This window comes from Lissotriton vulgaris, chromosome 2_1 (genome assembly GCF_964263255.1).
Source record: "Lissotriton vulgaris chromosome 2_1, aLisVul1.2, whole genome shotgun sequence".
Classification (NCBI taxonomy): domain Eukaryota; kingdom Metazoa; phylum Chordata; class Amphibia; order Caudata; family Salamandridae; genus Lissotriton; species Lissotriton vulgaris.
This window is the reverse complement of record NC_141687.1, coordinates 696,787,663-696,807,467: the sequence shown is the minus strand read 5'-3', so window position 1 is coordinate 696,807,467 and position 19,805 is coordinate 696,787,663. Positions and strand designations below refer to the sequence as shown.

Sequence of the window (19,805 nt, the reverse complement as noted above, 5' to 3'; positions counted from 1 at the left end):
CACGTGCCGCCAGCCACTCGCCGCAAACTGTCGTCCAGCGCGGCGGCGGCCGTGGAAACCGCCGTGGAGGCGGTCGGGGAAACAAGCGGAGCCAGTCCACACCTGCCCCCGCAGCATCCGCCTCTAAACCCTCCTAGTCCGTGCTTTTCGGCCCATGTGACGCCAGTGGGAGGCAGGGTTCGCCATCAGCACTCTCACTGGCGCACAGTCACTTCGGACAGGTGGGTGCTGCAGATCGTCCAAAGGGGCTACTCCCTCACCTTTGAGACGACCCCTCAAGCCATGCCACCGCAACACCACCGCGTATCGGGAGATCACTTGCGGCTCCTGCAGGAGGAAGTTTCGGCCCTCTTGGCCAAGGGGGCCATCGAGCGCGTTCCTGGGCCAGAAGTAGGACGTGGTTGCTACTCCCACTACTTCCTGGTACCCAAGAAGGGCAAAGGGGGCCTACGCCCTATCTTGGATCTGAGGAACGTCAACGGCTTCCTCCGGAAGGAGAAGTTCAAAATGCTCAGGTCTTGGCTGCCCTAGACCCAGGAGACTGGATGGTAGCGTTGGACTTGCAGGACGCGTATTTCCACATCCCCGTCCTGCCGGCCCACCGGCGTTACCTGCGGTTCACGGTAGGCCTCAAGCACTTTCAGTTTACCGTGCTCCCCTTCTGCCTTACCAGCGCCCCACGGGTGTTCACGAAGGTGATGGCGGTGGTCGCAGCTCATCTGCGCAGGTTAGGGATTTAAGTCTTCCCTTACCTCGACGACTGGTTGTTGAAGGCGGGCTTGCCCCAGACAGTCGTCAGCCACCTCCAGACGACGGCAGACCTCTTGCACCAGCTGGGGTTCTCCATCAATGTGCCGAAGTCACACCTGTGCCCCTCTCAGAAGCTCCTTTTCATCGGAGCGGTTCTTGACTCGGCGCAGTTTCGGGTTTAACCACCCGAACAGCGGGTTCGGGATATACAGGCTCCGATTCCGATCTTCGGGCAGTTATCCCGGGTTTCGGTCAGGTTGACGCTGCGGCTTCTGGGGCTGATGGCCTCCTGCATCCTTCTGGTGCATCACGCACGGTGGCGGATGCGGGCTCTGCAGTGGGACCTGAAGTTTCAGTGGGCCCAGCACCGGGGCAACCTATCCGACCATGTCCTGATCTCGGAGGGCACTGCGAGACAGCTGCAGTGGTGGCTCACGGACCGCGATTGGGTCAATGGCAGATCCCTCTCCCTTCCCCAACCTGAGCACGTGGTTGTGACGGACGCGTCCCTCCAGGGCTGGGGAGGCCACTTGGGAGATGCGGAGATCAGAGGACTCTGGTCTCCGGCGGAGTCCCGGCTCCATATCAATCTGTTGGAGCTGCGGGCGATTCGTCTGGCACTGAAAGCATTCCTCCCGTCTGTCTGAGTGCAGTGCAGGTGTTAACGGACAACACCACCACCATGTGGTACTGCAACAAACAGGGCGGAGTGGGGTCGTGGACCCTTTGCCAGGAGGCTCTGCGTCTCTGGCAATGGCTGGAACATCAGGGCGTGACTCTGGTGGTTCAACACCTGGCAGGTTCTCTGAACGCCAGGGCGGACGAACTTAGCTGGATCACGAATGGCGTCTGAACTCGGACGTGGCGCAAGGCCTCTTTCTGCGATGGGGAGAGCCTTGGTTAGATCTATTCGCCACCGAAGAGAACGCGCAATGTCATCAGTTCTGCGCGTTGGAATTTCCAAGGCGGCACTCGCTCGGAGACGCTTTTCGTCGCGAGTGGAGCTGCGGTCTGTTGTACGCCTTTCTGCCTATACCTCTTCTGCCCAGAGTGCTGAAGAAGATCAAGCGCGACCGGGCACAAGTCATCCTTGTGGCTCCGGACTGGGCACGAAGGTACTGGTATCCCGAGCTACTCAGTATGTCAGTCGATCCCCCGGTTCGTCTGCCTCTTCAGGAGGACCTTCTGTCGCAGCAGCAGGGGACGGTCCTCCACCCGAACCTGTCCAGTCTCCACCTCCATGCTTGGAGATTGAGCGGCGACAGTTGAGGCCATTTGACTTGCCTCCTGAGGTTTGCAACATCATTCTGGCAGCCAGGCGTCCCTCCACAAAGACGGTATACGTCTGCAGGTGGAACAGATTTGTGGCATGGTGCACAGCAAAGGCTGTGGATCCCCTCAATGCCCCTCTCTCTGAGGTTCTTCTCTTCCTTCTTTCTCTTGCCCAGCAGAGCTTTGCTCTGGGCACTATCAAGGGCTATCTTTCGGCTCTTTCAGCCTTTCTGAGGCTGCCTGACCAGCCTTCTTTGTTCAAGTCCCCTATCGTAAACAGATTCCTGAAGGGCATCACTCATACCTTTCCTCCTGTTCCCTTTGTGATGCCTCAGTGGGACTTGAACCTGGTTCTAACATTTCTGATGTGCGCTCCCTTTGAGCCACTTCACAACTGTCCTCTTCACCTTCTTTCTTTGAAGACTGCCTTCCTGGTAGCCATCACCTCTGCCAGGAGAGTGAGTGAGCTCCAGGCTCTCTCTTGTAAGCCTCCTTTCCTTTCAGTCCATCCAGACAAGGTTGTTTTGAGGACTAGGCCCTCCTTCTTGCCTAAGGTGGTCACGGCCTTCCACATCGGGCAGTCCATCACATTGCCCACCTTCTTTCCGCCTCCGCACCCCTCGAGAGAGAAGGAGAGGCTCCACCGTCTGGACCCAAAACGTGCGCTCTCGTTCTATCTGGATCGCACACGCCAGTTCCGGGTGGATGATCAACTCTTTGTTGGGTACGCGTGCGCTAAGAAAGGGAAAGCGGTGCACAAGAGGACCATTTCTCGATGGATTATCATGTGCATCCAGGCGTGTTACTCCTTGGCTAAGAAGGAACCCCCTGTTGGGCTGAGGGCTCATTCCACTCGAGCCACGGCCACTACAACTGCCTTGGGCCGTGGTGTGCCCTTGCAGGACATTTGCCAGGCAGCTACGTGGGCCTCGTTGCACACGTTTGCAAGGCACTACTGCCTGGACAGTCAAGTCCGGAGGGACGGCTACTTCGGCCGTTCCGTTCTCCAGGACTTTCTGGTGTGAATATTGGTTCGCAGACCCACCACCACGGGGATGGTATTGCTGGGGTATCTATTCTAAGGTAAGGAATCTATCACTAACGTGTCTCTTTCAGATGCACAGGTTACTACTTGTTCCTTACCGACCCACCCATCCTCCCCGTTCTGCGAACCGATATCTAGGGTTAAGGTCACCCCCTTTCAGGGCCCTAGTTTCTTGGCACCAGTGTCGGTTTTTGTCATGGCTCTGCGCTTCTGGCGCGGAAAAGCTGTAGCTAAGAACTGACGTCAGCACGCGGAGGCGGCGTCTTAAGTACTCCGACGACGTCATTACGGCGCCGACGACGGACGCGGAGCCGCAGACGACGCCTACCGACGCGCAAGGGTACTGCTACGCAAAACTTTCCGGATCCAGTCTGACGCCTGGGGATATACTAAGGTAAGGAATTTATCACTAATGTCTCTTACAGATATATCGTTACACAAGTAGTAACTTGTGCTGCGAGTCCGAAGAGGAGATTAAGGATAGAATCCCGAGTATCCATAGTGAAATATTTCTGGTGCTTAAAATTCTCTGTATTAAAAGCATACCAAATTCCGACAAAAACAAAGTGCAGAGACAAGGTTCCTGGTATGATAAAAGCTGTAGACAGGCCCAAAAAGCACTGCTTATAGTAAATCCAGATTACCAGATGCCATCCAAAGCTGAAGGGCCTTATATAAATCTGCCCAAATAAAAGCAAAGAAAAACTGGGATGAAGATCGGTAGAGGGAGCTATTTGAGGCTTGTGAGGGCAGGAATATGACCCATTTCTGGCACCTCCTTAAATGGGGTAACTGCCCACAGGACATGAACCCCACTACCCATGTTGAGCCCCAGCAGTGGGTAAGTTATTTTGAAAATCAGTTTAAGACTAGGGTTAGGCCTATAGCAGTAATACCGACCCTTAATTGTGAAGAACCCCTTATATTTGTCCCCAGTGAGGTGAAGTCTGTTTTGAAATCAATCCCGAGTGGCAAAGCCCCGGGACCTGACTGCATCCCCGCTGATTTGTTTAAGCAAGAGCAAGACCTGTTGGTCCCGTATATAATTATTCTAGCCAACGCCCTTGCTAGTGGAGCATCGGTTCCCGATTCTTGGTTCGGGCAGAGATAGTGCCGATCTACAAGAAAGGTGATCGCTCTGTCCTGGCCAACTATCGGCCGATTAGTCTTATAGACGCAGTTCAAAAAATCATAGCCCGTCTAGTATTGGGACGTATCCAGTGCTGGATGACCGAAGCCAATATCCTAACACCTCTACAGGTGGGTTTCGGATGCATATTGGGACCCTTGATCAAGCTTTCAGGTTTGTGCTCTTGTATTGGAAGGAAGTATTCCTTGGGGGTGGTATGCTTTTTGCAGCCTTCGTGGACCTACGGTCCGTGATCGATCTTGTGCCAAGGGCCAAATTATGGGAAGTTCTCCTGGAGATAGGTATGCCTAAAGAACTGGTGAGGTTCTTCGTCAACATTCATGAACACACCTATGCCCAGGTTCGCTGGGGCAAACCAGGGGAGGTGACAGCAAGATTTGAGGTGTCCAAAGGGGTTAGAGAAGGGTGTGTATTGGCCCCCACCCTGTTTTCTTTGTTCATTATTGGGGTTATAAATTATTTTTCTAATTACCCGACAGATGCACCCACCATAGCTGGCATGAAAGTCCCCTTGCTCATGTTCGCGGACGACACTCTTTTAATTTCTAAGACGAGACCGGGGTTACAGTTAGCACTGTCTAGTTTTGAGTTGTTTTGCCGCGAACATGAGCTGGAGGTCAACGTGGGGAAGACCAAGTTTATGGTTCTTCGTGGCTCAAGACCAGTTAAAACAAGGGTCCACATGGGAGGAGCCATCTTGGAACAGACACCTATCTTTACCTATCTGGGGGTCACCTTCAGTGATATCCTAAGCTGGAAGCCCCAGATAGACCTACTTACCCTAAAACATGCCCAATTAGGTGGTGCCTTGCTTGAAGAACACAGGTATTCTTTAACTAAACCGATGGCTCCACTGGTCAAAATTTACGGCTCTAAAATTCTCCCAGCCGTAATGTACGGAGCAGAATTGTGGGGCTTTAGTAACCTGGACACCTTAAAGGTCGCACAAAACAAATTTTTTAGGTGTGCTGTAGGGTTACCACAATCATCCCCACGTATACCCTTATTATACGACTTAGGTTTTCAGCCTGTTGAGGACATGGCGCGGTATAGACCACTGGCGTTTTGGCGACGTCTGTGGACTACACCGGAATTGTCCCTATATGCCAAGGCCCTACTAGAAGTTAAAGGGCTAGGGGGCTCACATAGGATTACCTGGCTGTCTGAAATCAAAACTATTCTGACAGATATGGGGATGGGGGAGCTATGGACTAACCCTGATACAGCTGTTTTTCCCTCGAAAAAGCTCTTTAGGGATGCATATTGGAATAGGATCATAGCTAAGAGACACACTTCCTTGATTGGCAGCTCTGTGACTGCAACATTCCTTGTTATCAAGGATGATCCCTTCCTTGAAGAATACTGGGATACAATAACGAAGTCACAGGATCGTAAATTGTACCACCAGTTTAGAGTAGGCTCCCTACCGTTGCGAGGGTTAACGAAATGTTGGAATACATCTGGCAGTGGAAAATGTCCTTTTTGTGTGGATCAGACTGAAACAGTTGATCATTTTCTTTTTGTTTGGCCGGAGTATCTACAACCTAGACGGCTGTGGCTACGACCTGTATATCTGATAATGGGAACAAGATCCGCGCTGGTAGCGAGTAGAATTCTGAAAACTGATACCTCAAAACTTGTGGTTAAAGGTGTAGCTAAATTTATCAGCTGGGCCTGGATACTTTGGATCCGGAAGATTAGTTCTTAATCACTTGGTCCACAGGATAATGCTGGTGATTACTGAGATAGCGGCTATTCTTCAAGGTTTTAAGGATTAGCTGAGGATGGTCCCACTTGTTTTAATTGTTTCTATCTAGCCGTCAAGTCTTTTGCTAAATTGTATATTTAATATCGTTTTAAAACTGGTTTTAGCTTTGCTATTTATCATATGTCGGCACTTTAACATACTATGGATAATTAATTTTTTGTTGTATAATCTAGATTAATTGTATAAATTATGAATTGGATAGTATGTCTTTTATGATGAAATATTCGCAATATAGACTTTTTGACTGACTGACTGACTATGCCATAGGTAGATATGAACCATTAATTAGTGCATATCTCCATGAAGTTTGGTCTCTCCCGTTCACCTATAGGTGTCTGAGGGAGGGAAAAGAAGTTTATTTAAAAGGTGAAGATTGCATATCCACACCCGATCACTCATTGGTCTGTAGGAATATACAATTGTACAGATCTTGCAACCAGTAAGCTCCGAATTTGGTCTGATTTTTTAAAAGGTGCACCCGCTCCGGCTATTACACCTTCTTTCACGTTATTACCAAACGGTAGTTATTTATTATTAATGAATGAAAATTGCTGTGGTATGCTGGCAGGAATCCCGTACAGTGTGACTGTTTCCCAATGTGTAGTCTGCTGTAAGAATGTACTGGTTCCTCCTCCACATGGGAAGCTCAATGTATCCATCTGGCCTTCTATTCCGACCTTGATAGCAGAGTTCAACAAGATGAGTCAAATAAGAGCGCTTTTGTCTCAAAAGGAAGTCACCCTTACATCTGCCCGTGAAACATTTGTTCTTCACGAGGCTAATACTCGTACTGAGGCACACGCTTTATTAAACACAGATCTTCCCCTGCTTTTTGGGGCGTTTGATTCACACAATCTTTAATGCCTCTTCGACTGAAGGCTTGGCACACATTTTTAAAGTAGTAAGTTCTGACCTTGTCACTGCTTCGAGACTATATTTGGTATATTACTGGCATTTTTCATTCTATTGTTTCCAGCGCCTATGGTGGTTTCCTGTTAATTCTCGCCTTAGCTGCCGGCGTACTGCTGTTAATTTGCTCACTGCAAAATGGTAGCACATTCTGTGCCCCACGACTGTCTGCCCCGGCTGCTCCTGCTTCGTAACCGGATCTTGAATACTATGGATCGCTACCTCTGTCGACTGAGTGTATGGTTTATCTTTCCGGTTTTCGTATCTTACATGCGTGCAGCCAGTTTTCCACTGTCTGCTTTGCAGATTTGAATGGGCTCTGGATATGTGACTCTGCAACACGGTGTCTCCTAACCCGGATTATGATCTACTAATGAGTCCCTTAGTTTCTCATGAATTAGATTGCTCTGTAGTCGGGATTATGGCCTGCGCAGCGGCTCATGGGGTCCTGGGCAATTAGAACATATGGACTGCAGCCCATGACTTTCTGGCACGCAGTTATCTCGAACGACACCCGAGTTGTCCTGGTTCTAGAGGCTCCAGCTGTTGAGGAACATGTGTGTTCTTTTCCATTGCTGAATTGGATGGCTGAAATGTTCACTGATGAAATCAACGACTTCCTGTTGGAGGCGGTTGCAACGTACTGTGCCTATACGCTGTTGGATTTAAGTTGCTCCTCTTTTAAGCTTCTAAGGGCTAGATGTAGGTGTCCATTTACCGACCCCGACTGGTAAACGGACATTCCTGATGTAGGTGACCTATTTTACCGATTCGGTAAATTTACCGAATCAGTAAAATACTGAATCGGTATTTATACCGATTCGGTAACTTCCTAATGTAGGTGGGACTCTTCTGAGTCCCACGGGCCTCACAGAATCGGTATTTTACCACCCAATCCAATTGGGTGGTAAAATACTGAATCCAGGTGTGCATGCATATGTGTGCATGCACACCTGTGCCATGTGAGAGACAGACATGCCCTTAGGGCATGTCTGTGTGCCACATGGCACACATGCCTGAATTCGGGGTGCTAGATGGTGTCAAAGTGACACCCCCTGCACCCTTGCAAAAATCAGTATTTACCGAATCGGTAAATACCGATTCGGTAATGACCATTGATTCCTATGGGCTGCAATGCCCATAGGAATGAATGGGCTTTACCGATTCGGTATTTACAGAATCGGTAAATACCGAATCTTAACGATTCGATATTTACCGAATCTGAAATACCTACATTTCACCCCTTCTAATTTACCACTTCTTAAATACTGAATCGGTATGATTCGGTATTTTAGAAGTGGTAAATTAGAATTACCTACATCGGGCCCATAGACACGTATTGGTATGATGGCCTGTTTGCCCCTCAATTTTGAACTTTTATTTACTCTACAAGTTTCATGTGTTTTGACAAATGTACATCCCTGTTGGTTTTTACAAAACGATTTTTGGTTACTAATTCGGATTTTACTCCCAATTATCCACTTTGGCGAACTTTTGAACTTGGTTCTATCTTATTCGAACTTGAACTCTGCGTTCTAAAAATTGCCTGCGCAATTGTCTGTTCTCCTATCAAGGGAGGGTGTAGTGTGGGCTGGGCCTTGTTATTCACACTGTTAAGTTAGCATAGGCTTATTAGAAGTTTAAACGCCATTTTTTCCTTTTTGATGCTTTTGCACACAACACTGCATACAACTGTTGTTGTAAGTTAGGCTGCTTGAAATGCTTCACATGAGACTGGCTTGTCTTCAGCATCCCTAGACTTACATTGTGACTCTAGTCTGCACACTGAGTGCTAAAGCCTCCAAGGTTATCATAACAAGGTAGCTGTTGTTCGAGCTGATCGGCTCACGTTCTAGCCATAACATATATGCGGCTGCAAGCCAACGTGATTATGGCGCGAGATAAGCCACGGCAAGCAAGGGGGGATAAAAACCTATTCCCCAGCCGTTCCGAAGGATGCCTGACTCAGCTGGCATGGAATCCCTAATTTAGCTGCTGGGATGTGCGTAGATGTCAGAGCAACCCAAGACATTTTCAAGTGCACAAGCACATCATTATGGCTTTATAAAACAAAGAAGAAAATGACCATATCAGACATGATTAAGAGGCTTGCCTCTCGTCTCATCGTCTCACATGCGAGCACACTGTAATGTGGGCTGGGCCTTGTTATTTACACTGTTAAGTTGGCATTGGCTTATTAGAAGTTTAAACGCCATTTTTTCCTTTTTGCTGCTTTTGCACGCTCACTGCATGTAACTGTTGTTAGTTGGGCTGCTTGAAATGCTTCACATGAGATTGGCTTGTTTTCAGCATCCCTAGACTTACATTGTGAATCTAGTCTGCACACTGAGTGTTAAAGCCTCCAAGGTTATCATACAAGGTAGCTGATCACCTCACGTTCTGGCCATAACATATATGCAGCTGCAGGCCAACGTGATTCTGGCGCCTTTAATATCACACTGTAGCCATGATTTCAGGCACTTGGAAGAATTTCAGTTTCCAGAGAGAGAGCTTTTGCAGATCCTGATGTTATTCATCCCTGCTAATCTTAGAGGTATGGGGTCACCCAAACAAGCCTAATAGACCTTCTATATTTAATAAAACATATTTCCTAGCTAGGCAGTGTGATTTACAAGGCGCTATAATACCTATTTTCACCATCATTGTAATATGATTTCTCCTTTTGTGTTTTATGGAATTGTAACAATGCTGATCATATTATTTCTAATCATATGTCTGCTTATGTTAGCAAAGATGCTGCATCTTAGAGCATGTCGTCAAAATAAATATTTTAACCTTTCTGTGTCTCTTTATTACTCCTGTTGTGGACTGGTATGAGGGTATAACGAAAGAGTGTTCTTGCTTCCCGCCATTCCTGAGTAGAAGCTAAGTCGCATGTTCTGGGTTGTCTAATCATTGGTTCCTGTGCTATAGGACGAAGAGCTAATGTGACACTGATGCTAACTGGTTAGGGTGTCTAGGCACTAAGGTGAGTTTTTTGGTACACCTCAATTCACTGTGGTCCTGGGTCTCTGTGCACAGTTCTGTGTAGGAGCAGAGTCCCTGCGACAACACAAGCCAAGTTCATGCTTGAAATCGGATAATCCTTTAAAATACACATGTTTGTGTGATGAAGAAGGTACGGAATACTTGCGCTGTTAAGTGTGAGGACGGAAGCATTTTTTGCTGCTGTTGGACCGACAAAGCATTAAATAGTCCCGCTGTGAATAGCGCAGGGTTCGCGCTAGCTATACTTTTAAATAAAATTGTATTAAGGGGATTATGTTTTTATTGTAAATAATGGCACTTACTTGCACGATAAAAAATCTAAAACCACACGCTGCTTTGGAGACTATCACCTTTGATCTCAGGGCCATAGAGAGGGTAGTTTGGGCAGCCATCTTGGTTGACAGTCTAGTTGCTGACGAGCTACACTAGACGGCCTATTTAAAACGGCTATTGCAGGCGCGCGGCATATGTCGAGATTTAGATCCCGACATGATTTTTTAAACAGAAACTTGGACCAATGTTAATTCCTCATTTGAACTAGGCCTGGCGTGTCCACCTGGTTATAAATCATTACATAACCCCAGAGTGACGTGCAGCGGTGAAGGTGTGGGGATGATCTTCAAGGAGAAATGGAATTGCATTCCCTTAGCTCTAGATGAAATTAGAGGAATCGAACTTTTGGGATTCACAATACAGGTAACTAAGGGAAATTTATTCTCAGGAGTAGTGTGTTATAGGCCTCCGGGACAAGCTACACACTATCAGAATTTTTATGAGACTATTACAAATCTTGCCCTGACTCATGCTAGATCAATTATACTGGGGGACTTTAATCTCTGGGAGAATGGGAATTTGGGGAAACACCAGAGAGACTTACAACAGACCTGTGCGAATTTGAATATGCAACAGTTGGTACATCAGAGCACCCATCAAGGGGGCATATATTAGACTTAGTATTTGCCAATGAGGCTGGAACATCAATACAAGACATCTTGCCCCAAACATGAACTGATCATTACCTGGTCCTTTTTACTACTAGTGTAGGTGCTCAACAGGAAGGAGAAAGGGCTGCGAACACATATAGACTAGATAGGAAGTGGCCCAGATAGGACAATAATATGGTGCAAGCTATGGTCGAAGAGCATGACCATTCGACCTCCATTGAGTCGGTGGAGGAGAGCTATCAAAAGTACTGCAGCTTCATGGTTAGGAATCTAGACCGCCTACTAGCAAAGGGTAAAATTAAAAATAAGGAAAAGCTCTCATCCCCCTGGTTTAATGCAGACATAAAGGAACTCTGTCTCCTTCGCTGAAGGGCAGAAAGGAATTAGAGAAGACAGTATGAAGATTCAGACAAAAAACATTTTAAGTTACTCCAAATTAATTATAAAACAGCCATTGCTAAAGCAAAAACCAACTTCTATGCTACCACAATCCTGAACTCTACGAATAGTACAAAAACTCTTTTTAAGATTTTTAAGGATGTCACTCTGCCCCCTAGTCAATGTAATAAGATAACCGCCTCACAACAGCTTTGTGATGATATTGCATGTTATTTTCAGGAAAAGATTAATAGCATTGTTGGGAACTTAGTCTCCCATAACACCCAGCCCATAGATACTGAATTGGGTGAGCCAAGAATTGAGCTAAGCTTCAACTCTTTGCTAACTTCCTTTCAATTATTTACGGAGGAAAAAAATTACAGAGGATTCTTTTGCTAGCAGGGCTCATAGCATTACCTCAGGCTCCCCGTTAGACCCTGTTCCCCACAGAATTTGGAAACCATTTGGAAAAATTCTGTTTCCACAGCTTCATAAAATTTGCAATCAGTCTCTGGAAGAAGGAGTGATTCCAGCTGTGTGGAAGCAAGCAACGGTTTTTCCGCTGCTAAAAAAACCATCGCTTGACTCCACACTACCAGACAGTTTTAGGCAAATTTCTCTCCTCCCCTTTCCAATAAAGATTCTGGAAAAGACAGTTAGCAGAACCCTATCAAAACATCTTGAGGATAACCAGCTGTTGGACGCATTCCAGTTTGGTTTTCGACCAGCGCATGGTACTGAAACGGAATTGACCACAGTGATGGACAATCTTCGACTGTGCGTCGACAGAGGGGACGCGTCGATTCTCGTCCTTCTAGACATGTCACCGGCTGTCGATACTGTGAGTCATACCGTGCTGCTGCAAAGACTGTGGAACAACGGAGTGAGAGGAAGAGCTTGTGAATGGTTGCAATCCTACCTCCTGGAACGCCAACAGACGGTGACTCTAGGACAGTTTTCATCAGAAGTTTCCCCCGTCCATTATGGAGTCCCACAGGGATCATCAGTTAGTCTCATTCTATTTAACGTGTATTTGAAACCCTTGCTGTCCATCATTAAGTCTTTTGGTATCAGCGTCATATATTACGCGGATGATACTCAACTGATTTTTTTCTCTAGAGGGCAAGCAGGAGACATCGCTAGAAGCTTTCCAGGAGTGCATGAAGAAAACGGCCAGCTGGCTTAGGGCTAACTCACTTCAACTAAACGGGGGAAAATGGAGGAGATGTACTGTTCAGCTGCAAAAATTCCAAAGTACCCTACGACTGAGTTCAGGCTCACTCCAGAGAAAGACCCTCTAAGCCCGGCTAATACCGTACGAAACTTCGGAGTGCAAATGGGCTAATCTTCAAATGGTGTCGCAGGCTAATAAAACCATTCAAGTCGGCTTTGCGCTAATCCGTATGCTGCGAAAGACCCTCCTGTTACTACCAGATGACTCTCGAGCCATGGTAGTGAGGAGTATAATGTTAAGCAGGTTGGATTATTGCAATTCCCTGTATTTGGGGGCACCTCAGTATATTATTCAAGGGCTGCAAAGGGTGCAGTCGGCAGCAGCTAAGGTGGCTTTGAATAGACCATGGAGCTCCCCCACAACTTTGGCACTGAGGGATCTCCATTGGTTACCAATAAAAGAACGAATTAGCTTTAAGTCACTATGCATCGTTTTAGGGCGGTTCATGGACATTGATCACTACCTCTGCAGAATAAATTTAATTGGTATGAGCCCCCTAGACATCTACGGTCTGCAAACACCGGCCTAATTTTGGTTCCCAGATTTAAACGGTCCAGAATGGGTGGCAGGGCCTTTAGTGTGGCAGCTGGACAACTATGGAACGGGCTGCCACAGAATCTTAGGGTAGCCGACTGCCTGCTGGGCTTGAAGACCTTACTGTTTCCTAGGAGCTAGCCTATCTGTTATCAACCTTGAGCCGCAGTTATAGCTGTTACATCTTTGTCTGAGCGCCAGGATGCCCGTAGGGCGATAGCAGCGCTATATAAAAACGCATTACATTACATTACATTTTTTGAGCATGCTTTCCGCTTTCTCAGCAGAACCCGGCCCCTGAGATGAAGACACTGCTACTTCAACAGCTTCCTGGTACCCAGATGGCGCGTACGAAGCCAGTTCTCGAGGAGTCGTGAAACAGCGAGTGCTTTCACTACAACACACAGCTGCAAGCCAGGGAACAACTTCACAAGCTCCTCCACGTGCCTTAGCACGCCCGTGGTCAACTCAGCATCTGCAGACATGATGAACTTAAAAAAATAATTGAAGGCAAGCGGCCCCTTCTCAAACAGGATACTTAAACAAGCAGCAGCTGAGCTCACCCCTGAGTGCTGCCTCTGCCAGCAGCACTACGCCTTTAAGGGGCCAGAGAGAACAAGGAGAGTTTGCCGACGCTCCACTCGGGATTGTGCTTGACGGCGGCCCATGCCTGCGGTGCAGCGCGTGAGCAAGGTGGGCAGGGCCTAATGAATAGGGCGAACACAACAAACGCCGAGAATGCTTCATGAAATGCCCGAGCAAGGCTCACAAAATTTGCAGTCAGAGTGGGCGGGGCCTAATGCTGACAGGGCGGACACCAACCCCGCTTCCAGAGAAGCCGGATAGAAAAGCAACGACAATAGTTCTGGCCAAGGCGATGCAGCGCATGCGCTGCACCGTAGGCGAGAACAAAAAATGTGGGAATCTGCATTTAGATTATTCGTCAGAAAGAGCATTACCAAAGAAAAGTTACTTGTTTGTCAATTCCCTTGGCTGTCCTGGTGGGTCGTGCATGGGTTCCCCTGTCTAGAGCAGCATTATTGAGTAAATGCAGATGTGTAAAAAGTTATTCTGTAATGCATTCATGATTATAAAAAAAAATTCAAAAGTACATTAAGATGACTCTATAAAATAGCCTCTGCGCAAACCTGAGTAGCCTCAAGTACATTTGCAATTCGGCGGTGACTTCCTTGTTAATTGAGCTGAAACTGTTTGCCCTGCATAATTATTCGGTATCCCTGTACGTCTATACAGGCATGTTTAATGGTATCTCCTCTGCTTAATCTTCATAGTGTGTATCAACAAATGTCAGATGGTTTTACATAGCATTACTCACATATTCACCTTTATTCTTACAGGGACAAAACAGAAGAATTAATAGAACTTACAGATGAGCAAAGAAATGAACTTGTGAAAAAGGAAGGGAGTCGTCTCCAGAAAACTGCACACCGAGTCACATACTCCCCTCGTAAAGAAAAAGCACTCAAAATATACCTGGATGGAGCACCAAATAAGGATTTGTCTCAAGACTGACATCACTTGTAGCATTTTCAAGGGATTTTTAAATTTTAAATTAAAGAGGTTTACTACTACTGTGTGTAGTGACCCTTAATGCAGGACACTTATTAGGTGTGAAGCTGAAACACCAGCACTGATTGGCGCGCAGTTTACCAATCAAACATTCAGCGACCAGTGGAGTCACTGCTTGACTTGGAATCATGTTGTGCACTATAGTCACATGTACTGTAAAGCTTAAAGGGATTCGCAATTAAGAATAAATAGACAATGAACGACGAGGAGTTAAGAGGTGGACAGATATGCACATAGTAGCTTTGCAAGCTAGTCTCAAAAAGGATATGCTCCTATCAATAGTAAATGCTGCGTGAAGGTGAGAAATCCTTGTTTGTTTCACTGATACACACATAACCTCATGATCAATTTTGAAGACATGTATTGGCTTTGTGAATAAAGCAACAAACCGGGGATGATTACAAAAAAGGCTCATCAGAACCCAAGAAGAAAGCAAAATATACAAAAATAATAAGAAAATGCGTATTATTACATCCGGTTTTAAATTAATTATTCAGAAAGGTTGTTTCACCTCTCAGGCTTTGGTGGCTCATTTTGCAGATTTTTCTGAAGTATTGTGTACATGGATGATTATGTTAAATTGTTAGCAAATATGGCAGAGTAATTTTACGCACCTTTATACATGTGAAAGGAAAATTGCCCTTTTAAACTATTCTAACTGCAGCTTACTTTTCCCACGGTATTTCTTTAAACATATCAGAAATTGTGTAAATTTTGAGTATAGTTGCACATTTACGTTTTCATTTCCTCCGTTTGATTAGGCTGGTACTTTTGAGTTCTATTTTCCATCATCGAAATTGTCATGGTTCAGCTGCTTATTTGTGTACATTTCGTTTTGAAAAAAACTATATTTTAAGTTTGGATAATGTTATTGCCTTCGGCGAGACAGTTTTAAACATTTGGTATAGTTAATTCTTGGGTATATGCAGTTAATTCTTTTGAGCGATTTTTAATACCAAGTAATATGATGTTGCTGGTTGGTCAGGTTCGATTTGTTCATTAATTGATCCAGTGAATTTAATCAATAAGACTATTGGAAACCACCCTATTTGTTTCCACTTTGCTATAAAATGATCTATTGAACATAATTCTGCATAATTTTTGGAAACCATCTAATTTATAACGATCAATAAAAGATTTTTGGTATTTTTTTTCATGCCAGATGCTGTTTACAACAATGAACATGCCAATAAAACATTTGTTCATTATGTGATTATTTTCATCTTGAAAAACGTGTGAACCTTGGATCTAAATGCACGTTTGTTTTGAATTATGTTTTATCGCAACCCTACCCTATTACTTTCAACACTTGTCTTTATCGCTGGATCTGTGAATGTTTTCATTAGAACCAAGATGCCAATGAACACGATAAGATTTTTATTTGATCTCCGTTAATAGACATAATTGACATTATCTCTCTCACCCTGCTTTTTAAATCTATAAGCTTTGTATTATTATAATTTATTGCCCTGTAGGTTTTTTATGCAGTTCTGTTTGCTTTACAAATGTGCAAGACTGTCTGGCAGATCAGTTCAGGGGTGCGCTCTTGTCCACTAAGCAGCTCCTCCACTAAGGCAGGGGAGCAGCGCCCCACTGCCTTTCAGTGTGGCAAAAAAGGAAAAATAAAATGATAAAGCACTGTTATTATCATTCTATTTTTCTGTGCTGGGGCAGTTTTGTGGAGCGGGCAAGGATGCGTATGGGGGAAGAGTTGTTGCACCCTCATAAGTGCGCATGAATGCGCACTTTGCATGTTATTCACCCAGGCTGCATTACAACCTGGGTGGAGAACGTGCCCAGGCTCCCATTCCCCATCTGAGTGCTGAACCACGGCGCTCAGACCTATCGCAACACTACATTGCAGAGTTGTGATTGACTTAGGGGAGCATATCCTGCTTTGTATTCGAACAGAAGCCAGGAAGAGAACGAATGAGAGGCGGCAGCTGGCAGGTAAGTGTTCTTTATTTTAAGGGAGGGGATCAGAACCTTTGGGACAGTGGAAGCCACATATAAAGCCAACAAATAGTGCCAAATGAGGCGCCAGGGGAGGGTTATGCTGATTTCAAATCCAAAGAATCTATTTGTCCAATGAGCACCTGATCACTTTAGATATTTGGGGGTAGACCTGACAGGAAGATTGAGAGCCATGTGACTCCTGAGGAAAGAAACTCATGCCCACCAGGTGTGGTGTTGAGAGATTATTAGAAGATTTCCACTCTGAGACCTAAGTTTTAAAAGTTCTCTTGAGAGCCCGAAAACAAAAACTTTGCATAGGTGCCGGCAATTCAACTCTGAAAGAAAAACAACAAGCATTTACAATGCAATGGTTTCGCGTTTGGAAAAGTTAGAGCTATTGGCATTGCTCATGACATTTCCTTTTTTTTTTTTTACTTATAAATAAATGGCATTGTTATTTACATTGCAATAGGTCTCACATTTGTTGGAGTTGGAGCTACTGGCATTGTAAATGGCAATGTTTTTTATTCATGCTTTTTTGTTTGCAGTGGAGTGATTTTTTTTTAATTGCACACTATACCATATTATAAGCTTTTATAGCAACTATACAGTAAAGCTATAGCTATTTTAACGTAAAAGGATGTAAATGGATGAATACAAATACAAAAAAGAATCTTAAACTGTATGGTGGAATGTATAGCAGGTGACAGAGACTACCGATCACAACATACGTACTTGAAGTGATTGTGGGTACCATATGTAACGAGATGCATCCATAAGATTTGAACACTTTTAAGAGGCACAGTCAAGTATTTTGGAATAACGACAAAGAGAAGAGCAGCAGTTAAAGCGATATAGAAATAAAGAAGAAAGAAGAAACTGTGTAGAAAATAAGAAAGAAATATCTTAATCTCGCATATATTAGCATCAGCCCTAATAAATCATCCAAGCTCCCTCTTCATTGATCTGGCCTGTTGAATTTGGGACTTTTAAGCTGCAGGGAGTGCCACTGTCCTGGGAAAAAGTGGCTTTGGTACTTGATGTTAGGCTGGAACATATTGAACAGGAGAGCAGCAATAAGAGAAACCACAGGAAAGCACATGCAGCAGGTATTATCCACGACCAATGCAATACAAAGAGGAATCAAATGCTTTCTTAAAAAGAACCCGGAGCTCACCCTTTACTTGACGTCTACCTCGTGTGTATCGTTAAGAAGAGATGCTAACAACAATATGATGTTTGGATAGTCAAGTCCAAGGATGACTAGCCTCCACCAGGGCTTTATAATTTAGGCTCCATGTGATCGCCCTCCTCAAACTATTAATGGGTCTGCATCCTATGGAGAAGTGTCTTTGCAATTGCTTACAGTATACAGGTCTCAGCAAGAGCAAGACACAAGCATACCCTTCATGCTCAAAGTCTGCCTTGGAGCCAGCAATGATGAAAACTATGCGTTTAATCCCATGGCACCTGGTCATCAGGAGGTTCGGGCTCTCTCTCTCAAGCAGCAGCACATTTTGTTAGTTCTTCTATTGTCCGGGCATCTGGTGTATATGTTGCACTTTATAAAATCACTAACATAAGAGAAATGTTCTTGAGTTCTATGTAAATGTTAGGGCCTTGTCATATTCCTACAATATGGCCTGCAGGATGACTGTGCAAATGTAAATGCCCAAGTCTTATGTTAAAGAGTTGAAAAGAAAAATCTTTTGACGCCTACAGCTGTGTCATTTGGTAGACATGTGCGCATAACAATTGCAAGCGCACCCTTACAAATTACATAGGCTTTTTTTTGTTACACACAGAGTTGGATCAGTAACTACAAAAAAAAATGCAAGGGTTGAGAGCAGAAGCAAAACAGAGAACGGGGGATACGGGCGGAGAAGCGTGGCGCGAAAAGGCTGGTGGATGACAGGTATCCTGGCCTTTGATAAGGGGACATTTATTGCCCATTACTTTTCTTGGCATCTTACCCCAGTTCTGCAACAACGCCTACACATTAATTCTACAACACAATACAAAATACCCGTGTGTTTGTGCACTCTTCACCATCGTACTGTACAATTATGGAATTCCAATTCCCACAAAAGTCCAAGTCAAGTATTGTTGGGTCAAAATGAAAGTCTTTTAATGGTGACTTTCTGCAGCTGCCAGCAGGGCCGGCCTTAGGCATATGCAAGCTGTGCACCTGCACATGGGCCGCCAAACCCCAGGGGCCGCCACGCCAATATATATCCTTAATATAATAATCCTCTGATAATGGATACATATTTGCGTGGCGGCCCCAGTGGCAGGGATTTGGCGGCCTCCGGCTCTGTTCCACTTCCAAACCCCCCTTTCACTTCCAAACACCCTGACCCCCTTCCTGAGGTCCGGGAGGCTCCGCCCCGCCCGGACCCCCTCTTTGGGGCCCCCTACCTACGCTCCCTGCCCAGGGCCGCCATGAGCCTAGAGCCGCCCCTGCTGCCAGCAGCGCAAGCAGGGCGCACTCCTAAGAGGGCAGCCCCTTAATGCCACATCCATGTATCAATCCAGGACTGGCAGTAAGGGATTTAAAAATGGTGACGCCAAATGGGTTGGCCAAGGCATTGTTTGGCTCATCAGGCGGGTGGGCACTTTAGGTTACTCACCGCTGCCTGCCCTTGTTTCACCCGTAAGTTAACGCACCACGTTGGCATATTTCACTTAAGAATTAAATGAAACAAACATGCAGCAAACTGTTTTTCCACCAAATCATGTGTTGTCTGATTTATTTAATTTCTTGTGTGCTGAGTAGTTATTAACCTGGTGAGCGGGGGAGGGTTCGATATCGGCGCTAAGTGTCTGGACAAATGCAAGCCTGTCTCCAGCACGAAGATCTGCAGAACGTTGTGGTACAAATTCATACATTTTCAATATGCATTTTGACTCAATCGATGGTCTAGTGGGCTGAGTGAGGGTGGAAGGTGGATTCTAGCATAAACCCAGGAGACCAAGCTTCCATTTCTAGTGTAAAAATGTTATATTCTATTCCAGATATTACTCACTCAGATCACTCCTTTAAATCATTCCCTACACAGGGATTCCATGGGCCAGGATGAGGACAGTGGCTTTACATTTGATGCACAAATCCGCAATTTCACATCACTCTCTCCTGAGCTTACAGATGTTGTTTATGTCTCGGAAACCCAAACCGATTTGTTACTTTACGAATCCACAGGTGCTAAGATGGATAACATGACATACCCAAGTGAAGTGCCTTACAAAGGAGCAAGGGTCACTTCATT

The 19,805-nt window shown here is 45.6% G+C and overlaps 1 protein-coding gene across 4 annotated transcripts in view; it reads left to right on the top strand.

The window, feature by feature from the left end:
• Positions 1-15,791, top strand: part of USP47 (ubiquitin specific peptidase 47) — a 1,494,847-nt gene extending 1,479,056 nt beyond the window's left edge. For all 4 annotated transcript variants that reach the window (XM_086955947.1, XM_086955945.1, XM_086955948.1 and 1 more), the window contains one exon: positions 14,352-15,791. In XM_086955947.1, coding sequence (XP_086812073.1) covers positions 14,352-14,526 — 175 coding nt within the window. In that variant the 3' untranslated portion in view covers positions 14,527-15,791. The remainder of the gene's footprint in view (positions 1-14,351) is intronic.
• The last annotated feature ends 4,014 nt before the right edge of the window (positions 15,792-19,805 follow it).